Source organism: Hypanus sabinus, chromosome 5 (assembly GCF_030144855.1).
Source record: "Hypanus sabinus isolate sHypSab1 chromosome 5, sHypSab1.hap1, whole genome shotgun sequence".
Classification (NCBI taxonomy): Eukaryota; Metazoa; Chordata; class Chondrichthyes; order Myliobatiformes; family Dasyatidae; genus Hypanus; species Hypanus sabinus.
In genome coordinates, this window is record NC_082710.1 from 145,951,527 (window position 1) to 145,976,052 (window position 24,526).

Below are 24,526 nucleotides of genomic sequence, written 5' to 3' on the forward strand. Positions count from 1 at the left end.
GGTGTAGGAGTTATGTGCCTTTGAGTGTTGGGATTACAAAACTAAAGGTTCTGTGACAAATCAGTACTTGCATTAAGTAGAGTCCTAGTGTAGGCACACTGTCTAGTTCCTTATTCAGAGTCTAAGCTGTTTTATTTTAGGTATTTATAGAAATACAGGAAACTAGAGATGGTAGAATCTGGAACAGAAAACAATCTGCTGAAGGAACTCTGGGTCCAGCAGCATCTGTGGAGGGAAGGACTGATGCAACCCTGAAAACTCAGCAATTCTTTTCCCCTCCACAGAAGCTGCTGAATCTGAAAAATCAATTCTTTTCCCGCCTCCCCACAGATGCTGCTTGACCTGCTGAATCCCTCCAGCAGTGTGTTTTTTGTTCTCCTTTTGAAAATTCCCATTGAATCTGTTTCCACTGTTCTTTCATACACTATTTCCCAAATCACAAGATCTTGGTGTATTTAGAAACCAGAAATCCTATTCTTCCCATTGGTTATTTTGCTGGTAGTTACTCTAAGTATATACTCTCTGGTTACTGACTTTCCCCACCAATAGAAACAGCTGTAACTTATATCCACCAGATGTATTGGTGATTTTGAGTATCTATGTTAAAAATCCCCTTGAACTTCTGTCCTGTAAAGGGATTGGCAATTTCAAGTCAAGTCAAGTCAACTTTTATTGTCATTTCGACTATATCTGCTGGTACAGCACATAGTAAAAATGAGACAAAGTTTTTCGGGACCATGGTGCTACATGACACAGTACAAAAAACTAGACTGAACTACGTAATAAAAAAAACAACACAGAAAGCTACACTAGACTACATACCTACAGTGGACTGCATAAAGTGCACAAAAGCAGTGCCAGCATTACAATAAATAATAAACAGGACAATAGGGCAAGGTGTCAGTCTAGGCTTTGGGTATTGAGGAGTCTGATAGCTTGGGGGAAGAAACTGTTACAAAGTCCGGTCGTGAGAGCCTGAATGCTTCGGAGCCTTTTCCCAGACGGCAGGAGGGAGAAGAGGTTGTATGAGGGGTGCTTGGGGTCCTTCATAATGCTGTTTCCTTTGCAGATGCAGGGTGTAGTGTAAATGTCCGTGATGGCAGGAAGAGAGACCCCAATGATCTTCTCAGCTGACCTCACTATCCGCTGCAGGGTCTTGCGATCCGAGATGGTGCAATTTCCGAACCAGGCAGTAATGCAGCTGCTCAGGATGCTCTCAATACAACCCCTGTGGAATGTGATGAGGATGGGGGGTGGGAGAAGGACTTTCCTCAGCCTTCCATTGTTCCATTTTGTCAAATTTTGGAAGGACATGATGTTAAAATGTGTTTATTTATTTTAATTCCATAACAAATACAGTAGATAGTTTTACTTTGGAAGGATCTTGTCTCTGTAGGAGATTCCCTGCAGTATTTCATAGATAGCACAATGCAAGGCATGATTTATTTCCAGCTGACTGGCCACTGGAATTTTCCAGTCTTGGAAGATCAAAGGTGTAATAGGTTAGTGTAACTAAAGATATTGAATAGTATTAAAGCTTATAAGACAGTAGTTAAATCCCACTTAGAGTACTGTGTTTAGTTCTGGTCATCTCACTACAGGAAGGATGCGGATACTATAAAAAGAGCGCAGGGTGGATTTACGGGAATGATGCCTGGATTGGAGAGCATGCCTTATGAGAATAGGTTGAGTGAACTTGGCCTTTTCTTCTTGGAGCAACAGTGGAGGAGAGGTGAGCTGATAGAGGTGTATAAGATGATGAGAGGCATTGAACGTGTGGATAGCCAGAGGCTTTTTCCCGGGGCTGAAATGACTAACATGAGGGGGCCATAGTTTTAAGGTGCTTGGAAGTAGGTACAGGGGGATGTCAGAGGTACGTTTTTCACACAAAGTGGTGGGTGCATAGAATGCACCGCCAGTGAAGGTGGTAGAGGCGGATACATTAGGGCCTTTGAAGAGACTCTTAGATAGGTACATGGAGCTTAGAAATTAGAGAGCTGTGAGATAGGGAAATTCTTAGGCAGTTTCTAGACTAGGTTACATAGGCAACACAACATTGTGGGCCGAAGAGCTTGTAATGTGCTGTAGATTTTTATATTCTATCAGTGTTCAAAAAATGTTACAGAAAACAAATAGATGAGCACAAGACAGTAATGGGGAAAAATTGGAATCTGCATCTGTTAATTTGAATGCTGAATCTTGATAAGGTTGAAAGGTTATGGTTAAGTTGTTGAAAATTGCTCGTTGCTGACATCAATGAGTCTTTTAAGTATCTATGTGAATTCCACTCTATTGTTTCATTTTTTGAAGTTAAAGGATGGAATTTCTCAAAAAGTTTTGAATTAAGTAGGTTGGTGTAAGCCTTGGTAACACTTTCACTTCTGAGTCAGATGTCGTGGGTTCAAATCCTGTGTCAGAGAATTAAGTTCAAAAATTCAGTCCAACGCTCCAATGCAGTGGATTTTTGCCTTTTGGATATTATTTTAAACTGTGTCTCCACCTACTTTCTTACATGAGGTTGAAGATCCGGTGTCACTATTTCATAGAACTGTAATACAGCTCCTTATACACAAGTTGGCTACTGACCACAGTTTACTTGACTGTAAAATGTTTTGGGTGATTTTGAGGTTGTGAAATACCAAGCAGAAAGATGTGTCCTTCTTGTAAGTATTACAGCTTGTGGGAATCAGTGCTAAAAGGATTGATTCAATTATTTAATTTAAGGGGATAACTCAGTCTGACTTAGGTGGTCTAATTGTCAGGGGAAATTCTTTTCACTGAAATTTCCGCTTCTGCCCACATCCCTAACCTTTCCTCCGTCACTTCTTGTTACAAATCTGCATAGTGTGATTTGACGTACTCCACCTGTCAGGACATAAGAAGCAGCAGCCTCTTTGCCCTGCATTGTATGTCATTTAGTTAATCTTGGCTGATTGTCAGGCTGAGTGTGGAACACATTGAAGGTACTTGATTAATCCTTTTGAAAGGCCTGGTAAATTTCTTTCCCATTAATATACACAATTAAGGTGTTAAAACAATGCATTAATTGGTGAAGAAGTTAATTATAAGATCTTATAATGATTAATTGACAGATCTATAAATAGTCTTTCTAGTGGGAGCTTATATTTGCATATCATATTACTTTTCTTATATACGAAAATCCAATTGAAACTCAAGTTGACAGCAGGTCGTGGCAGGTAGTAGACAGCAATTCAGAGAGAGAGACAAAGGCTGCTTATCAAAAATGGAAAGGGCAAAGGAAGGACTCATAGTCCTTTAGCACCTTTTGCTACATCAGGACATCCCAGAGCACATCACACCTAACAAAATACTCTTGGAGTATAGGTAACAGAAAGGCTCTACAGTCAGCAAGATGATTAAGTCAGGTACAGTCGGCCCTCCTCATCCACGGGTTCCGCATGCGCGGATTCAACCAATCATGGATTTGGAAAATCCGGAAGTTCTCTCTCCAGCACTTGTTGTTTGAGCATGTACAGACTTTTTTTTCTTGTTATTATTCTCTAAAAAATACAGAATAACAACTATTTACATAGCATTTACATTGTATTAGGTATTATAAGTAATCTAGAGATGATTTAGGTTGGCTGGTGGCGCAGTGACATCAGCGCCGGACTCTGGAATGGAGGTTCCCGGGTTCAAATCCAGTCGGGGCCATTCCTGTGTACGCTTTCCATCCATGCTGGGTTGAGTGTTGAGCTCGCAACTCAACCTTGTAAAATAAAGAAAAATACTGTGAAACATCTGTGTGAGGAGTGGTGCGCCACATAGTCCTTCGTACCGCGCCTTGTAGGGCGTGAAAATGCCTGATGCTGGCCTCTCAGGCCTGAATCGACGTTGTCGTCATCATCATCATCAGAGATGATTTAAGGTATACGGGAGAAGGTGCATAGGTTAACGCAGATCGGGAATCAAAAAAAAATGGAAGTTCTCTAAGTCAGAACAGGTACATCCAGTATTATTTAGCGTCAGCTAGTCAAATGTTTGTCTTAGTGTATAGTACATATTTTTCCATTCTATGTATATAAAACACTTAAGAAACACATGTATTTCAATAATTAAACCACTGCATTGCTTAGTAATAATTGTAGCTTTCATTGGGGCAGGGCCTTCACATGCTTCATTATTCTCACTTTATCCCGACTGTAGCCTAACTCTTTTCCGATGACCATTCGCGTTTCATCTCTTTCCGATCACTTTATTATTTCCACTTTATTTTCAATCATGATCGTTTTCTGGAACAGAAACATTGCGGGCGGCGGGTCTCGAGCTCCACCAGGTCCTAAAATCCACCGCACTGAGACAGTTTAAGTAAGCTCAGGAGCTCCACCAGGTCCTAACGTCCACCGACTTGTGCATCAGCGTTTTTTGGTATCCGTGGGAGGTCGCGGAACCAATCCCCATGGATAAGGAGGGCCAACTGTAATATTTGCTGATGTTTACATTGTGTTCAAACACAATAGGAGTTCTTATTCGCAACTCCTTTGTGAAGGAAGTCGTTCACAACTTTATGCAGCAAGATACCATTCAGGCATGGAGTGATAAGTGGCAAGTAACATTCATGCCACAAAAGGACCAGGTAATGCCCATCTCCAAAACTCCAGAATCTAATCACTTGTCCTTGACGTTCAGTAGCTCCAACATCCCACTGATCAGAAACTCAACTGAATTGACCTTAAGGGGAGTCTATTAGTTCCAGGATGTGCAGGTGATGGTTACACCGGAGACTACAGATATTGGAAACTGCAGCAACGAACAACCATGCTGTAGGAACTCAGTAGTTCATTGTGGAGGGAAATAGACAGTGAACATTTCAGGGTAGGACCTTTCAGAATGTCCACTTCTCTCTACAATTGCTGCCTCCAGCATCTTTTTACTGGCCCTTTGATGTTTAGGTTGTTAATATTGAGCTTTATTGACCAACAGATAATGATAACCACAGCCAACTCATTAGTTCTAACTATCTACCGATTCTAACCATTCTCTAGAAAGAAACAGTAAATATGATGCTATTTATATACTGTATTTATATCAAAACATTTGACTTCTCAGCATTTCCGCTGACTCACTGTTCTAGCTCTTCCCCCTCCCATATCCTGCTCTCTGTGCTCAAGATGGTATACTGAATATTTCGAGTCACACTGAGTCACCTGTTCTGATTTGGTTTGACCAGTCTTTTCCCTTGCTGCCTGTTCTGTAAGTTCTGGATTTGCCTTCACTGTTTGGAAATGCATTGTGTCATAGCTAGCTGGTATAAGACATCCAACCTCTTATTTTTTTGTTTCCCTCCCTGTTAGAATTGCTATGACCAGGAGAATGATGTACCAGCGTGGAGAAGTACTGAATAAGCCTGCAGGCTTTTGGGGAATGATCAAAAGTGTGACATCATCATCTTCCAATGGTGAAAATATCCTTTTATGTCAACTAAATAGCATGAAATTTATTCTCCTTCCAAATGGAGATGGACCTTGTTACTCTAAGCAGTGTTTTTTTTTAAATGTCAGTGGATTCCATTTAATTGAGATACATTGGGTTCAGTACATTTTTGCCCAATTAAGCAGCTGCCCCAGTTAGCTGCAGTTTCATGGAAATAGTTAAAAAGGTATAGAGAAGACAAACCACCATTTAACTGAGTAACAAATTATATATTTAAATGAAATACAAAACAAGTTATAACACTATCAATACTGCTACAGAACTATAAGACTGTATTAGTTCCTAAGAGTTATCGACAGACAATTCACAGCTGCGTTCTTTTGAACAAAGTAATTGCAGATAATGGACTGCCTTCATACAATGCTTTCAACAATTGCATTCTCCAAATCTTCATTTTCATTGTAGCAATCAAGATGATTGTCAATACATTCAAATTCTTCGTAGTTCCTTACTCATTGAAGTAGTGAAACAATTTCCTTTTCATTCCCAGCTGTTTCTGGCATAGCCAGACCTGAATGCTGAAATGACCGTGAGCAAAACTGTTCTGAATTGTTGTACTGCTTGTTTTCACCAACTGTCAGTGACAAATTCACTACTTTTTGAACACAAGCATACACAACTGATGCTGTTTAAAAACTGGTTCATTTTAAGCACAGTGTAATGTGTAATAGCCACATAAGGACGTGCATCTGTTAGCAACTGTTCGGCAACGGTCCCCTGCCCCAATTAAGCGGCATAATATCCCAAAAAATGAAAGGAATCTCAGCTGCTTTCTCGAATAGTTTTTATGAGTTGTCCCAAATAAGCAGCTGTCTTGATGAACCAATGCCCAATAACTGGAATCTACTGTATATGGAATATTGCAGAGGTTATAGTGAAGAAGCAAGCAGATAAGTACTGGACCTTAAGCTTAACTTTAACCTCCTCAAATCCTCCTCCATCCAACTATATCATCATTATCCTTCTATTCCTTTTTCCATCATGTGCTTCCCCTTAAGAACTACCCCTCAAGCGAGAGATTGCAAATCCTCCCTCTTTCCGGGTAGAGGAGTTGAAATGAATAAACAGTCAACTTTTCAGACTGAGGCCCTTCTTCAGAACTGGAAAGGAAGGAAGAAGATGCCAGAACAAAAAGGTGGAGGGAGGGGAAAGAGGATAGCAAGAAGGTGATAGGTGAAGCCAGGTGGGTGGGAAAGATAGGATCTGAAATAATCTCAAAGGCTTTTTCTACTGAGGATGTGTGGGACTGCAAGTAGAAGTCATGGGTTAAGGGTGAAAAGGATAAGGGGAACATGAGGGGAAACTTCTTCACTCAGGGTTGTGAGAGTGTGAAATGAGATGCCAGCACAAGGTGCCATGTGAACTTGATTTCAATTTAAAGAGGAGTTTGGATAGATAAAGTCCATGGATGATAGGGATATGGAGGGTTATAGTCCTGATGGGAGTCTGCAGTTTAAGTGGTTCAACACAAATTAGATGGGCCAAAGGGCCTGTTTCTGTGCTGTATTTTTCTATGACGCTATCTCATGCCATCATTGTAAGCCTTCTATTTTGCACTTAGTTCAGTTCTTTTATATAATTTTTGTGCTTTTGGAGGCTTGAAGCACACCCAATAGCTCTTTAGGAACTTTCAAATATAAATAACTAACGATTTCTTGATAATCATGTTCAAAAATTATGGATACTTCCAATATTCACCTTCACATGACATTTATTAGTCCACCAGCTATTAAGATTTGCAAGTCAGTGTGTGCATTTAACCAATTTGCTCTATTCTTTAACACTGTTGCTCAGATCTCTCACATATTCAGCAGGAAGTAGATGCTCTGGAAGAATTGAGCCGACATTTATTTCTTGAAACAGTTGATCTTCATGCAACAAAGGTAGTGATTAAGTTGACCTTTTGCCCTCCATTTCCAGAGTATGCAGAGTATTGGCTTGACTTTGTCAACTAAACATTTATAAGACATTCTTTTTGCTGAAAAGGTTATGTATTTTAAGGTGTTATAAATGCTACATACTCATTTTTACAAAAGCTGTTGTTAATAGATATTGCTCAGTACCTCCTCCAAATTGTTGGAAGAATTATCCAGTTAGTTCCCTCCATCTGCTCTTTCCTCATAGCCCTTGGTTTTAATTGTTCAATTAGTTACTCGATTCCAATTTGAAAACAGCTTCTGACATCCTGTCAGACCTGCAATCACAACTTCGGCAAGTGTCATAATCAAAAATACTGCTGGAGGAAATTAGAAAGTCAGAACACCATTGTGGAGTCTAAGGAGTGGTTGGCAGTTTGGGTTGAGATCCTGCATGAGGACTGAGAGTGTAGAGGGAATATAGCCAATATAAAGCGAAGGAGGGGGTGAGGCAGAGACCGGTGGATGATAGGTGGAATGAGGTGAGTTGGGGCAAGATGAGCAGAGGGTTGGGGGTGATGTTCAACCAGATGAGAGAGGGATGACCGTTAGATGGGACTGATGGAGAATAGCAACTTACTGAGAATATGGTGGGGGGCGGGGGGGGGGTGATAAGGAGACCAAAGGGAGAGAGGACATAAAGTGACCTAAAGTGAGTGGAAAAAAATTAAGGGGGAGGGATGATTTCTAGATTACCTGAAAGTGGAAAATTCAGAGTTCATAACCATTGCATTTTAGACTACTCATGTAGTATATGAGGTAAACAGAAGAGATTTTGTAGATGCTGGAAATCCAGAGCATTGTACACAAAATGCTGGAGGAATTCAGCTGGTCAAGTAAAGTCAAGTCACTTTTTATTGTTATTTTGTCCATAACTGCTGGTACAATACACAGTAAAAACGAGACAGCGTTTTTCAGGACCATGGTGCTACATGAAACAGTACAAAAACTACACTGAACTACGTAAAAACAACACAAAAAAACTACACTAGACTGCAGACCTACCCAGGACTGCATAAAGTTCACAAAACAGTGCAGGTATTACAATAAGTAATAAACAAGACAATAGGCACAGTAGAGGGCAGTAAGTTGGTGTCAGTCCAGGCTCTGAGTATTGAGGAGCCTGATGGCTTGGGGGAAGAAACTGTTACATAGTCTGGTCATGAGAGCCCGGATGCTTTGGTGCCTTTTCCCAGATGGCAGGAGGGAGAAGAGTTTGTATGAGGGGTGCGTGGGGTCCTTCATAATGCTGTTTGCTTTGTGGATGCAGTGTGTAGTGTAAATGTCTGTAATGGTGGGAAGAGAGACCCCAGTGATCTTCTCAGCTGACCTCACTATCCGCTGAAGGGTCTTGCGATCCGAGATGGTGCAATTTCCAAACCAAGCAGTGATGCAGCTGCTCAGGATGCTCTCAATACAACCCCTGCAGAATGTGATGAGGATGGGGGATGGGAGATGAACTTTCCTCAGCCTTCACAGAAAGTAGAGATGCTGTTGGGCTCTCTTTGCAATGGAGCTGGTGTTGAGGTAACAGGTGAGTTTCTCCACCAAGAAATTTGTTGCCCTTAACTATCTCTACCAAGGAGCTGTCGATGTTCAGGGGAGAGTGGTCGCTCCATGCCCTCCTGAAGTCAACAACCATCTCTTTTGTTTTGTTCACATTCAGAGACAGGTTGTTGGCTCTGCACCAGTCTGTTAGCAGCTGCACCTCCTCTCTGTATGCTGACTTGTCATTCTTGCTGATGAGACCCAGCACGGCCGTGTCATCGGCAAACTTGATGATATGGTTCGAGCTGTGTGTTGCTGCACAGTTGTGGGTCAACAGAGTGAACAACAGTGGACTGAGCACGCAGCCCTGGGGGGGCCCCCGTGCTCAGTGTGATGCTGTTGTAGATGCTACCTGTGAGGTCTCCCAGTCAGGAAGTCTGGTATCCACTTGCAGAAGGAGTTGTTCAGGCCCAGTAGGCTCAGCTTTCCAATCAGTTTCTGAGGGATGATTGTGTTGAATGCTGAACTGAAGTTTATGAACAGCATTCAAACGTGTGTATTTTTTGTCCAGGTGGGTTAAGGCCAGGTGGAGGGTGATGGCAACGGCGTCGTCTGTTGAGCGGTTGGGACGGTACGCAAACTGCAGGGGTCCAGTGAAGGGGCAGCAGGGTCTTGATATGCCTCATGACGAGCCTCTTGAAACACTTCATGATGATGGATGTAAGTGCAACAAGACGGTAGTCATTTAGGCAGGACACTGAAGACTTCTTCAGCAAGGGGACGATGGTGGCGGCCTTGAAGCAAGTTGGAACAATGGCGCTGCTCAAGGAGATGTTGAAGATGTCAGTGAGAACATCCCATAGCTGGTCTGCACATCCTCTGAGCACTCTACCAGGGATGCTGTCTTGTCCAGCAGCCTTCCCTGGGTTGACCCTTCACAGGGTTCTTCTCACGTCGGCCACGGAGAGACACAGCACCTGGTCATTTGTAGGAGGGGTGGACTTCCACACCGCCATGTCACTTTCCACCTCAAACCAGGCATAGAACTTATTCAGCGCACCTGAGAGGGAGGCATCACCTGCACAGTCAGGTGATGTTGTCCTGTAGTTGATGTCCTGAATGCCCTTCCACATGCGTCGCAAGTCGCCGCCGTCCTGGAAATGGCTGTGGACTCACTGGGCATGTGCACCCTTTGCCTCTCTGATGGCCCAGGACAGTTTGGCCTTTGCTGTTGTTAGGGCTGTCTTGTCGCCTGCTGTGAAAGCAGAATCACAGGTCCTCAGCAACGCACGCACCTCCGCGGTCATCCATGACTTCTGGTGAGTGCATGTAGTGATGGTCTTGGACACAATGACATCCATGGAGCCGTAGAACACTACGGCACAGTACAGGCCCTTCAGCCCTCCATGTTGTGCTGACCCACATAATCCTTTTTTAAGAAAAGTACTAAACCCACACTACCCCATAACCCTCCATTTTTCTTTCATCCATGTGCCTGTCCAAGAGGCTCTTAAATACCCCTAATGTTTTAGCCTCCATCACCATCCCTGGCAAGTCATTCCAGGCACTCACAACCCTCTGTATAAAAAAAAACTTATCCCTGATATCTCCCCTAAACTTTCCTCCCTTAATTTTGTACCTATGCCCTCTGGTGTTTGCTATTGGTGCCCTGGGAAACTGGTACTGACTATCCACCCTATCTGTGCCTCTCATAATCTTGTAGACCTCTATCAAGTCTCCTCTCATTGTTCTACGCTCCAAAGAGAAAAGTTCCAGCTCTGCTAACCTTGCTTCTTATGACTTGTTCTCCAAACCAGGCAACATCCTGGTAAATCTCCTCTGCACCCTCTCCATAGCTTCCATATCCTTCCTATATAATGTGATCAGAATTGAACACAGTACTCTAAGTGCGGTCTCACCAGACATTTGTAGAGTTGCAGCATAGCCTCTCTACTCTTGAACTCAGTCCCCCTGTTAATGAAGCCTAGCAACCCATAGGCTTTCTTAACTACCCTGTCAACCTGTGCAGAGACCTTGAGGGACATGTGGATTTGAGCCCCAAGGTCATTGGTGCAGTCACTGATGCCATGTACTCCTCTAAGTTGGTAGAGTCGCCATCAGTTGCAGCTTCCCTGAACATGTGCAAGTCAGTGTGCTTAAAGCAGTCTTGAAGAGCAGAGATGGCTCCTGCTGGCCAGGTTTTCACCTGCTTCTGAACTGGTTTGGAGTGTCTGACGAGTGGTCTGTTTGCTGGGATTAGCATAATAGAAATGTGGTCTGAATAAGTGAGGTGGGGGCGGGGCTCCGCCTGGTATGTGTCGGGGATGTTTGTGTAAACAAGGTCCAATGAGTTCTTCCCCCTCATTGCAAAGTCCATATACTGATGGAATTTGGGGAGCACTTACTTGAGGTTTGTGTAGTTAAAATCTCCGGCGACAATAAACAGTCCATCAGGGTGTGTGTTCTGAGTTCGCTAATAGCCCCATACAGTTCGCATAGTGCCTCCTTAGCATTAGCACTGCGAGGAATGTAGACCCCGATTGTAAGGACAGTGGTGAATTCCCATGGTAAACAAAATGGTCTGCATCTAACAGCCACAAACCCCACTAACAATGAGCAGTATCTGGAAACCATTTTTGCACCATTCTGTATTGATGTAAACAAACAAGCCACCACTGCAAGTCTTAACGGGAAAGAGCTGCATCCCTGTCCGCTTGAAACAAGGCGAGCCCGTCCAGCTGAACGGCGGTGTCCGGGGCTCCATCATTGAGCCACGTCTCTGAAAATATACGCACAGCAGACTCTGTGCTCCTGCTGAGTATTTCGTTGGAGTCGGATGTAGTCCAATTTATTGTCCAGGGAGCAGAATGGACGGGAGAGCCGGCTGGCTAGGGTTTGCTTTCTGCCTGGCACAGTCCCCTGCCCGCTTGCCTCGCTTCTGCTTCCTCGCACACCGCTTACAACGTCCCCACCTCCGGCCACTAGCAACAGGCGACTCTGAGGACTGCAGGCCCGATCCCCTCAGCAAGCCAAGGTCGAGTAATTTAACCAGCAGATCTTCGTGAAGGTTTGTTTTCGGGTGATCTCTGTATTGTTGCAGTATCTGGCGATGGTAGATGGTCACTCTGTTATCCATGTGCCCTAATCAAAAATTGTGTCTCAAAATGAAATTAGAAAATTAAATTAAATTAAAATAACACCAGGTCTGAAAGGCTGCTGCTGCCGTGCTGCACTGCCTTTTGGCAGCATCTATGAAGAAGAATAAACAGTCTCAGCCCAAAGCATCAACGGTTCATTCCTCCATGGATGCTGCCTGACCTGCTAAGTTTCTCTGGCATTTTGAGTGTGTTTCTCTGGAACATAAGGTGGTGGTCTTCTCGATTATGTTTGGCTTCATGTGACAGCAGAGAAAGCAAGGGCAGCTAGTTCAATGTGGCAATGGGAAGGGGGTTGAGGCAGCATCCAACTGAAAGGTCAAGTGAGCCATTGTGCACAGAGCAAAGGTGTTTGGCAAAATAACTGCCCAGTCTGTGGTTGGTTTTGGAGAAGCTATGTTGGGAGCAATGAATGCAGAAGACCAGGTTGGAGAAGATTCAAGTGAATCTCAGCCTCATTTGGAAGGGTTGTTTAGGTCCCTGGATGATTGTGACGGAGAAGGTGTAAGAACAGGTGTTACACCTGGTTGCAGGGCATATTGTCAGGAGGTGAGGAGGGGTGGGTGGGGGTGATGAGCAGATGAACAAATCACAGAGAGAGGCCCTTGCAGAAAGCAAAATAGGTGAAGTGGAGAGGGAAGAGAAGATATGTCTGGTGATGGGATCCATTTGCAACTGGCAGGAATGGTGAAGTATGTACTGGATGTGGAGACTGATACAGAGAATGGTGAGGAATAAGGGAACTTCATCTCTATTTTGGCTTGGTAGAGGGTGGTCAGGAGCAGACATCTGAGCAGTGGAGGAAATGCAAGAGAGGGTTCCATCAACTAAAATTCCTGAAAAACAAAGGTATATTTTGAAAACAAATGTGGCAGAGACAGAGAAACTGAAAGGAAAGACATCCTTACTGGAGACAAGGTGGGAGGAGGTGTAGTCTAGGTAGCTATGGGAGTCCTCAGATTTGTAGTAGATAATAGTGGATAGTATGTCTTCTTCTGAGTTGGAGACAAAAAGATCCAGAAAAGGAAGAGGGATGATGATAATGATCCAAGTGAATTTGAGCAGAGGGTGGAGGCTAAGGGGATAAAACAGGCAAGTTCTGTCCATTTCTATTATTCGTCCTTTCAAAATGCTTTATTATCTTGAATATTCCTATAAAATCTCCTGTAACTGAACTGACTATTCTAAAGGAAACTGCTCCATCTTCAGTCTCTCCCAAGAAGTGAAATCATTCATTATTGGAGCTGTTCCAGTCGTCCAAATTCTTAAGCCCTTCCCAAATTCTTAGCATACTTCCTAAAGCCAGGTGACCAAAAGTGGTCACAAGATTTAAGCCAGTGATTTTGTAAAACCTTAACACAACTTTCTTGAGCCTTGTCTTTCCTGTCTCATCGTGCCTTTGACCCAGTGTAATCTCAGTAAATTGAATAGCTTTGATGCAGTCAAGCACAACCAGTAGATCATGGTCATCAAAGTGGCACATTAATGGAAAATAACTGGATTGGGAGAATGGTGAATCTAACCTGAAGGTGAAATTAAATTGACTCTGCTATTCATCACTTCACCAGGAGCACGGAAACAGTACTGAAAATACATGTCCTGTTTATCTTTTACAGGAAAGAATTGAATATTCAAAAACATTCCAAGGAAAATATTTTAATTTTTTGGGGTACTTTTTCTCTATATACTGTGTCTGGAAAATCTTTATGGTGAGTATAACACTTCTGCAATGCAGTGCGCCAGATTGGCATTGTTGGAGATGCTTTCAGTATTGGCTATGAGCAGCAGGCTCAAAACCTAGGTGACATTCGTATTGATTTGTATAACTCTTGCTATTAGTTTATCTCAGCTGAACTTTGTCATTTAAATTTGATCTGAATTTCCAACCCAACTTGTTTTAGATTCGCCTGCTTCATTTGTTTATGGGTGAGGAAGGCATAAAATTGGAGGCCAGGGTGGGGGTAATGAACTTACTGGAATCCATTCCAATGGACAGAATAAATCTTCAGTTAGAAAAGCAAGGGTTAATTAGGAGCTATCAACATTTCTTTGTTAAGGGAAGGTCATATCTGACTAATGATTGATTTTTCAGAAGAGATAACAGGGAGAGTCAATGATGGCATGTGTTTGATAGAGCTTACATGGATTTTAGCAAGGTATTTGACAAGGTTCCATGTACCTAATGGTATTCTGGTCAAATAAGTAAAATCCCTTGGAATCCAAGGGAGAATGGCCAAGATTTGCTTGGTGGCGAGGCCAAAGGTAACAGTATGCTTTTTTTTGGTGACAAGTGTAATATTGCTAGAGGGACTACATGAGAGTCAATACTTGGTCCTTTGCTTTCTGCAATATAAATCAGACAACGATAATGGGGCATGATAAAAGGAGCCTGCAGATAACTAAAAAAAATCTGTCCATGAGCAGGCACTGGAGAGCAAACTTTAGTCTGGGCAGCACAAGTGACCTGGTCAGTTGGGCAGAAATAGCAGATGAATTGAATCCCGATAAGTAACATGTTTGGGTAGGAGTAGGTGGGCATCAGAATTGTAGCAGGTGGTACTGAAAGGTGTGGAAGAACTTCAGAACCCTGGAGCGGGTCACAGAAAACACAAAGGAAGTAGTCCTTTATTAGTTAAACCATTAATTATAGCATCTAGGTTATGTGAGAACTACACACAGTATTTGACAGACCATAGCTCAAGGACCACATGCTTGATTACCTGGTAATCACCTGATGCAAGAGAGAGGGGTAGATGGAATTCAGCCTCATAAAGTCATACAACACAGAAACAGGCCCTTCAGCCCTGCTCATATTTATGAAGGTGTTACCAGGTTAGGGTTAGTGAGTTGTGGGCATGCTATATTGGCACCAGAAACATGGCAACATTTGCAGGTTGCCTAGCGCAGTCCTCGCTGATTTGATCTGACGCAGGCAATGCATTTTGCTGCCTGTTACAAAGTACATGTGACAAATAAAGCTGATCTTTAAAAAAAAATCTTCATCTTCATCATTACAAAGAAAAGTGGGGTTATTTTCTTTGGATCAGAGAAGGCTAAGAGGAGACTTAACTGATGTATGGTTCCTGTTTTGTGACAGTTTACTGACTTTGACCTTAATAATTTCTGGTTATAAGCACCTTGTTTGACTTTTCCCTTTAGATAAGGGTCCTTATAGTGGAGCATTTACTAAGACAACAAACTACAGAATAGTCTGAGGGGAAAAAAATGTACTTTGCTGCTGTTTTGTTTGTGTTGCCACTGATTTATTACATAATGGTTTGACCTTCACCTGTTTCAATTAGTTTTGGTGTACACAGAATGTAAATTTCTACTCCTTTTTTTGTTTCTTAAAAAGAGTGGATGTAATCTGAAACTCTTTTTCAAAAGATTAAATGATGATGAACCCATTCCAGGCTGAAATTAACTTGATTTTTCGTTTAAAATGGCTAGAGGAGAACTACTACTTCTAGAGAAGGAGTAGTGTCTGGATGTTCAAGGTGATGTCAGAATATATCACACATGGCAGTGGGTATCTGAAGCTCCCCCAAAATACTTTTTGGAACCGGAGATCAATTGAAATAAGAACGTAAGGCTATAAGACATAGGAGCAGAATTAGACCACTCAGCCCATGATGTTTGCTTCGACATTTCATTATGGATGATTTATTATCCTTCTCAACCCAATTTTCCTGCCTTCTCCCTGTAACCTTCGACACCCTGACTAATCAAGAAGCTACTAACCTCCACTTCAAAGACTTGGCCTCCACAGTTGTCCGTAGCAATAAATTCCACAGATTCACTGCCCTCTAGCTAAAGAAATTCCCTTCATCTCTGTTCTAAATGGATGTTCCTCTATGCTGAGGCTGTGTCCCAATTCTAGACTCCCCCACCATAGGAGACTCTATCTGGGCCTTTCAATAGATTTCAATGAGTTTCACCCCTCATTCTTCTAAACAGAACTATCAAATGATCCTCATATGTTAACCCTTTCATTCTGGGCATCATTCTCATCAACCTCCTGCACCCTCTCCAATGCCAGCACATATTTTCTTAGATAAGGGGCCCAAAACTGCTCACAATACTCCAAATTCAGTCTGACCACTGCCCTGTAAAGCCTCAGCATTACACCTTTGCTCTTATTTTCTAGTCCTCTCAAAATGAGTGTTAACATTGAGTTTGCCTTCCTTAGCACCGACTCAATCTACAAGTTAACCTTTAGGGATCTGTCCCTTTTCTGAATTTTGATTTTTCTCCCCATTTAGAAAACTATATATGCCTTTATTCCTTCTAACAAAGTGCATGGCCAAACATTTCCTTACAGCGTATTTCATCTGTCACTTGTTAGCCATTCTCCAATCTGTCGTTATTCTGCAGACTGCTACTTCCTCAACACTACCTGCCCCTCAACTTATCTTCATATTGTCTGCAAACTTGACCACAAAGCCATCAATTCCATCATCTAAATCATTGACATATACCATGAAACGAAGCGGTTCCGACATCAACCCCTGCAGAACACCACCAGTCACTGGCAGTCAAACAGAGAAAGGCCCCCTTTATTCCTAGACTTTGCCTCCTGCCATTCAACTAATCTTCTGTCCATGCTAGTATGTTTCCTGTAATACCACGGGCTCTTATGTTGTTAAACAGCTTCATATGTGGCACCTTTCCAGGCCTTCTGAAAATCCAAATAAACAACATCTGCTTACTCTCCTTTGTCTCTTCTGCCTGTTTTTCTTCAAAGAATTCCAACAGATTTGTCAAGCAAGATTTTCCCTTAAGGAAACCATGCTGACTTTGGCCTATTCTATCACGTGTCCCGAAACCTCAATCTTTGCAATGGGCTCTTACCATCTTGTCAAACACTGAAGTCAGGCTAACTGATCAATAATTTCCTGTCTTCTGCCTCCCTCCCTTATTAAGAAGTGGAGTGACATTTGCAATTTTCAGTCCTCCAGAATTATTCCAGAATCTAGTGATTCTTGAAAGGTCATTTCTAATGCCTCCATAATCTCTTCAGCTACCTCTTTCAGAACCCTGGTCCAGGTGGCTTATCTATCTTCAGACCTCTCAGCCTCCGAAGCACATTCTCCTTAGAAGTAGCAACAATACTACTTTCTGCTCCTGAATTTTGAATTTCTGTCATACTGCTCGTGTCTTCCACAGTGAAGTTTGATGTAAAGTACTTATTAAGTTCATCCATAATTTCTTAGTCACCCATTACTACCTCTGAATGTCGTTTTCCAATGGTCCAATATCCACTCTCATCGCTCTTTTACTCTTTATATATTGAAAAAACTTTTGCTATCCTCTTTTATATTATTGGCCAATTTACCTTCAAATTTCATTTTTATTCTCCTTTTAGCTTTTTAGTTGCTTTCTGGTGATTTTAAAAGTTTCCCAATCCTCTAACCTCTCATTAATTTTTGCTCTATCATATGCCCTCTCATTTGCTTTTATGTTGTCTTTGACTTCCTTGTCAGCAATGATTGCCTCATCCTCCCTTTAGAATACTACTTCATCTTTGGGATGGTTCAAACATGCGCCATCAGAATTGCCTCCAGAAACTCCAGCCATTGCTGTTCTGCCATCATTCCTGGCAGTGTCCTCTTCCAATATGCTTTGGCCTGCTCCTTTCTCATGCCTCTATAATTCCCTTTATTTCACTGTAATACTGATACATCTGACTTTATCTTCTCCCTCTCAAACTGCAGAGTGAATTCTGACATTAACTATTTCTGTTCTTTTTAAAAAAAAAATTCTGCCTAGAACAGCAGCTGTAAGAAGTTTAATGAATTAGTTTTCATCTTTTCGTGTACTGATACATTGTTTTATCTGCATGTATCTTGCTTTCATTTGGCTTTGGAAATAATATCGAATAGTCTTAATGTTATTAATATGTGTTAACCTGGATCAGCTGTGATATAACTGAAACTAAATTCATTGTGTTACACGCTGGATTTTTTGGTTTGTGTTGGATGTTTAATTTATGTTTTCCTTTCTTCCCCACCTCCCCACCAACCATACTCAAATGACAGGCAACAATAAATATTGTCTTTGATCGTGTTGGTAAAACTGACCCAGTCTCGCGAGGTATAGAGATCACAGTGAACTATCTGGGCATTCAGTTTGATGTAAGTAAAGCCGTTGGCCTGTGCAACAACTTTTCTTTCAGGAAAGTCATCCATTGTGGTGGTACCGAATTCTTAATTTTTATTTGATTCGTAACCTGTATAGTTCTTAACCAATACTTGTTTTATACCCATCACTTTTTACTGAGTTGTACAAAATAAAGAATATAATTGGAGCTCAGGAATGTTGGAAAAGTCAATTGGCAATCAAGTAATTTCTCTCTTGTACTGAGTCATTGAACAGGAGATCACTGTTCTCACAGAAAAATTAAGCAAGTTGATATTCACATACATAAATCACAGATTAATGGTGCTGATACAGAGCATCGGCATCAGGGAGAGCAATGAGCCATGTAGCCCTTCGAATCAGTACATGACTGGTCAGCACCATTTTCAAGCACTCCTCCCTACCTCCTGACTATTAATGTTAATCCTTGATATGGCTGGAACCTCACATCACAAAAAGTGCCTATTAAAACCCATTGTGCCAGTGCTGGCTCTTTTGGGACACCTTCCAATTTATACCAGCCCCACAGATGTATTCCCCTTTGTGTACTTATCCTACTGCATTCTAAATTTCCTATTAAATCTTACGATACTCTTTTCAGGCCGCACAGGTCAATCACAGATTGAATTGGCTGCTAGGTCTTTTGCTGGATTGTATCCACCATTTGGGCAACTCATTCTGCAGTTGCAAAAAAGTCCAAACAAACCAACAGGAAGAGCTTGGCTGGGGAGCGGAGTGATGTAGTTTATAACTGAGTTGCTTTAAATTTCATAAAGTCTTTCATCTGTTAAATATTCTTTCATCTGTTAAATATTCTTTCATCTGTTAAATATTTTAAAGAACTAGCTGTGCAAATTTTTGATTAACTGCCCTAGAACATCGAAAACAACACAGGCACCATTATCCATTGTTCTCTTTCTAACCCAGTCATGATCATCAATTTCCCTTCAAAGTCAGCAAGAGGTGAGTTAGGTTCCATTGACAGAGTTGGGTGTGTGATGTAGATCAGTGCTTTTAGGTGATGCTGGGGTTGCCCTATCACAGGGACAGTAGTGAGGAAGTGTGGACTGTCAGGTGGGACTGGACAGGGAGCAGTGGTACCGTAGTTCTGTTACTAGACTAGCAATCCACAAGCCTCAGCTAAAGTTCTTGATTCACAGGGTTGTTGCAATTAATTGATTAAGGTGAAAATAAGCTAGGATCAGTAAAAGTGCACTAAATTATTTAATGCACTGTTGGTGATTAGTACATTAAACATTAAAGTAATAGTACATTATTTTATGATATATTAAATAAAATATTGTCCCTCAGGGAAGAGAGTTGTCCATCCTTATTCAGTTAGGTTCTTGTGTAACTTCAGAGCTATGGTAATGTGATACATTTTGCAATGGGGCAGCAAGCCACTGACCTTGCCAGTACTTTACCGTCCCATGAATGGTAAAGACCATAAGACACAAGAGCAGAATTGGGCCATTCAGCCCATCAAGTCTGCTACCCGATTCCATCATGGCTGCTTTCAGATCCTACTCAACCCCATACACCTGCCTTCTCACCATATCTTTTGATGCCCTGATTGATCAGGAAATGATCAACTTCTGCCTTAAATATATGCATGGACTTGGCCTCCACCGCAGTCTATGGCAGAGCATTCCACAGAATTACTACTTTGTGGCTTAAAAAAATCCTCCTTACCTCGGTTCTAAAGGGTTGCCCCTCAGTTTTGAGGCAGTGCTCTCTAGTTCTGGATACCCCCACCAGAGGAAATATTCCCTCCATATCCACCCTTTTTAGTCTTTTCAACACTCTGTAGGTTTCAATGAGATTCCCTTCCCCCCCCCCCCCCCCACGCATTCCTCTCAATTCCAGTGAGTCCAGGCCCAAAGCTGCCAAACACTCCTCATATGTTAACCCCTTCATTCCCAGAATCATCCTCATGGACTCTCTCCAATGACAACACATCCTTTCTGAGATATGCGACCCAAACTGCTGGCAGTACTCCCAAGTGTGGCCTGACTAGTGTCTTACAAAGGCTCAGCATTATCCCCTTGTTTTTATATTCTATTCCCCTTGAAATAAATGCCACATTGCATCTGCCTTCTTTACCACAGACTCAGCCTGTAAATTAACCTTCTGGGAGTACTACACGAGGTCTCATAAGTCTCTGTGCACCTCTGGTGTTTGAACTTTCTCCCCATTTAGATAATAGTCCACGCTATTGGTCCTTTTACCAAAATGCATTATCATACATTTCCCAACACTATTCCTGCTGCAATCGCATTGCTTCCTGAGCACTACTTACCCCTCCACCTGTCTTCGTATCCTCCACAAACTTTGCCACAAAGTCATTAGTTCCAGTATCTATATCATTGACATGTGTGGTATTCTATTAAACACCTTCTTAAAATCCAAGTAAATGGCATCCACAGCCTCTCCTTTGTCCACCCTGCTTGTTACTTCCTTGAAAGTACTGATGGATCAAAGCAGCATTGAGGGTGTCCTGAATGGGTGAAGGTGCTATCATTCAGATGCAATATTAAACTGAAGCATTGCTGTTGGCTAAAGTTCGAATTCTTGAGTCTGTTTTGGAATGTCAAAATGAGAGGCTATCTCAGTTATTTCTTTTATGGGTCTGTTGTTTTAAGGAGATATGCCTTTATTGTAATTGATTTATTTTTGTTACATGTACTGAGGTACAGTGGAAAAGCTTATCTTGCATACTGTGCATACAGATAAGTTCGGTACACAGTGCATTGAGGTAGAACAAGGTAAAACAATGACAATGCAGGGTAAGGTGTTGACAGCTACAGTGAAGGTGCAGTGCAGGTAAACAATAAGGTGCAAGGGTATGACAAGGCAGATTGTGATACGAGGGTCAAGTTTCTTTTAAAAAATTATATAGAGATACAGCTTACAGCAGTGAGTCCACGCCATCCCATCTGCACCCATGTGGCCAATTAACCTCATAACCCGTATGTCTTTGCGATGTGGGAGGAAATCAGAGCACACAGAGGAAACTCACTCAGTCACGGGGCAAGTGTATGAACTCCTTACAGACAGTGGCAGGAATTGAACTTGGATCACTGGTGCTGTAAATAGCATTATGCTATTGGCTACACAACCGTGCCGCCTCTCATTGTTCTTATCTTGTATCTTATTGTACTACAGCCTTCAATAGCCTTATAACATAGAACATAGAATAGTACAGCACAGTACGGTGGGATAGAAGCTGTCCTTGAGAGAGAATGGGGTGGGTGGAGTCTTTGGTTTTGCTGGTTGCTTTACTGAGGCAGTAAATAGAATATTACTGTGTGCAGCAAAAAAATAACAGTCTTTATTACTGGAAACATTACTAATGCCAGTCATGGGACCTGTATTCACTGATGGGGCAGAATTTGCCAGAGCGTTTGTCATTAGATATTGGTAATGCTGAATTCAGCAGTATATCTCAGGGCTTATGTTCTAGTTGATAATAGTGACCACACTTCTAAAGGGTTCGATTCAATATAAACCACTTTCAAAAATTGTAAAAGGCACCGTACAAGTGCATGCAAACTACTTGTGTTCTTAACTGTGTTTCCACCATAGGCTAAGAATTGGCATTACCTCCATTTGCAGTATTTTGCCCCATCTTTACTGATGTGAGATTATATATGGTCAGTTAGGTCAGAGTCAGTATATGTTCTGCACCAGCTGTTGCTCTCTGAGGAGAAGGGCAAATGTGCTGACTTGACAATATTTACAATTTGGTTTCCTTTGAATACAGGTGAAGTTTTGGTCTCAACATATCTCCTTCATCCTTGTGGGAATAATTATCGTCACCTCCATCCGAGGTTTACTGATCACTCTTACTAAGGTGTGTATGATTGCTGCCCCTTATTAGCATAGGGAAAGCTGTAAATGTCCAAGTAAATATTTTGCTTTTCTTCATTTTTTTTCTTCAAATATTTTGCCATCTTCATAGCTATTGCCAAATTGGCACCCTTAAAATTTCAGACCTCCCAACTTCCTATTAGTACATCTATCAAGAGATGCACCTAACTCCTGGTGTTAGCAACCATGTGCGTTGTTGTGGATGGGACCTGATTCTATCCACTCCTCAGTTTTTTACCCAAAGCAAATCCCTTGGTTGTTGACAGTTGTACCCCTTCACCATCCCCATCCATCTACATCTCCAGGTCCATCTACACTGAAACTGGATGTCAGGTCCATTCTCTGTGAACACGAGAACTGTGTAAGAAAAGCAGGTACATAGAAAATGGATGAGCAGGATGAGATGGAGCAGAAAATCAGCACATACTGATATCAGTTCATATAGTTGGATTGACTCATTACACGGACAGACACACACACGCCTACAGACATTCTCATTCACACGTAAGCTACACAAGATTTATTTAACCAATGCACATTTGCAGAAACATGTAAGTACTGCCCCATTGTTGAATTTGATGTCCGTAGAGTTCAGTATTTGAAGTAAGTTTATCATCGAATTAAGTATATATCAAAATATAGTACTGTAAGCTTCAGTTTCTGACAGCTATTTTCAGTCTTGATTGTGCGGGTTTTTTGTTGATTCTGTTGTATTTTTTCATTCTACTGTAATTGTGCACAAGAAAATTCATATTAAGGTAGTATATGGTGACATATATGTACTTTGATAATATATTTACTTTGAACATTGAAGAAATACAGTAGAACCAATGAAAAACTACATACAAATTATGACAAAGAATCAATGTGCAAAAGAAGACAATCTCTGCAAAGACAAATATAACAATAATAAATAAATACTGAGAACATGAGTTGTAGAGTCCTTGAGAGTGATTGCGTAGGTTGTGAATAACAGTTCAGTGTTATAGGGTAATAACGGTCCTTAACCCAGTGATCTAAGGCCACTGTACTTCCTGTCCTCTCCCTATGGCTGTGGACTAGTTATTTTACTTGTCAGCATCTGGCCGCAGCTACAAAAATGACTAGCGTGTAGGTAGTGAAGACTGCTTGCACAGATTCTTTGGTCTACTTTAACAATCTGTTTAGGGCAATTCAACCACTCAAACCACAGAAGGCTATACTTCACATACTCACAGGCATGGCGCATATTTATGAGGTTGTTTTTCTCACTGGCACTCTAATGCCATCATGTTTCTTTCTCATGATTTGAAAAGTCTTGTTCACATTGAGTTGGGTAGTTATTGTGCTCTGGTTAATTAAAATATTGGCACTGACTTTGTTGGTCATCTACCGAGTGTTACATCAAAGTTTTGCGCACCAATCACAGAACTTTGTGCAGCTCCCGTACGTCCAAGAGCCCTGATGCACCGTTCCCTCCTTCAAACCATGGCCAAGATACAGGAGGAGATTGGTTTTCCTCCAACCTTTATCAGGGTTCTCAAATTAAATATAAATGTTGGTTCTCAGAGACTCCGTTTCTTAATAGCATATTAACATATGGTTAACATGGCACAACATGGAGAGTTTATTCTCAAGATGTGGCAAGGCCCACATTTGTTGCCTATCCCTTGTTACCCTCATAGAAAGATGACTAACACTTTTACTTTAAATACTCCCAGTGAATTTGCCCTTAACCTTCTGCACTATAGTGGAACAGCCCCAGCCTCCCCAGCCCCTTCGCAGCAGATTGCTGCTGATACTGATATCTGAAGCAAAAAACCTCTGAACCAGCCTCTGCCACCATTCCCACTCCCTCCAACTCCAATCTGCCTCTGAATCCACCCTTCCTCACTTGGATCTAACTATCACCTGCCTGCTCTTGCTCCATCCCTTCCCTCTTCCTCGTTATTCTGGCTACTTCCCTTTATTTTCAGTCCCAATAAAGGGTCTCAACCTGATATGTCCATTTCCCTCCATGGACACTGCATGACCTGTTAAATTCCTCCAGCATTTTGTTTGTTCACTCACGACAAACTCATTCCAGGTGCTGTTCTGCTAAGTGGTTTCACCAAAATATTTCATCTGTTTTAAAATAACACTTGTTTTTTTTCTTTCTCTCTCTCCTAGTTCTTTTACGCAATTTCCAGCAATAAGTCTTCGAATGTCATAGTGCTTGTCCTTGCACAGATTATGGTAAGTGTTTGAAGTATTGTCCGGTTGCAAACCAGACTGGCCTTTCACGTGATGGGTAGCAGCTAGCTCAAGACTTTCCTGTCACATGCAGTGAGTTTGAGCAAATGCAGCCCAGTTCCATGCACAGAAGTATATCAAGTTCAGGGCAAAAGCTGGGCAAGTTTGAAAGTCTGTATTGCTTTCAACATTGTCCCTGGGTTATAGGAACAGTTAAAAGGAGTTTTATGTAAGGCATCAGTTGGTCAGTGGTAACTCTTTCCTCTACAGTGAAAAGATAGGAGATACAAATCC

The 24,526-nt window shown here is 41.9% G+C and overlaps 1 protein-coding gene across 1 annotated transcript in view; it reads left to right on the forward strand.

Moving 5' to 3' along the window:
* si:ch73-390b10.2 (Golgi pH regulator) overlaps positions 1–24,526 on the forward strand; it is a 67,013-nt gene that overhangs the window by 34,380 nt on the left and 8,107 nt on the right. The window contains exons 8-13 of the mRNA XM_059970530.1: positions 5,316–5,425; positions 7,249–7,337; positions 13,630–13,722; positions 18,052–18,147; positions 21,915–22,004; positions 24,170–24,235. Coding sequence (XP_059826513.1) covers positions 5,316–5,425; positions 7,249–7,337; positions 13,630–13,722; positions 18,052–18,147; positions 21,915–22,004; positions 24,170–24,235 — 544 coding nt within the window. The remainder of the gene's footprint in view (positions 1–5,315; positions 5,426–7,248; positions 7,338–13,629; positions 13,723–18,051; positions 18,148–21,914; positions 22,005–24,169; positions 24,236–24,526) is intronic.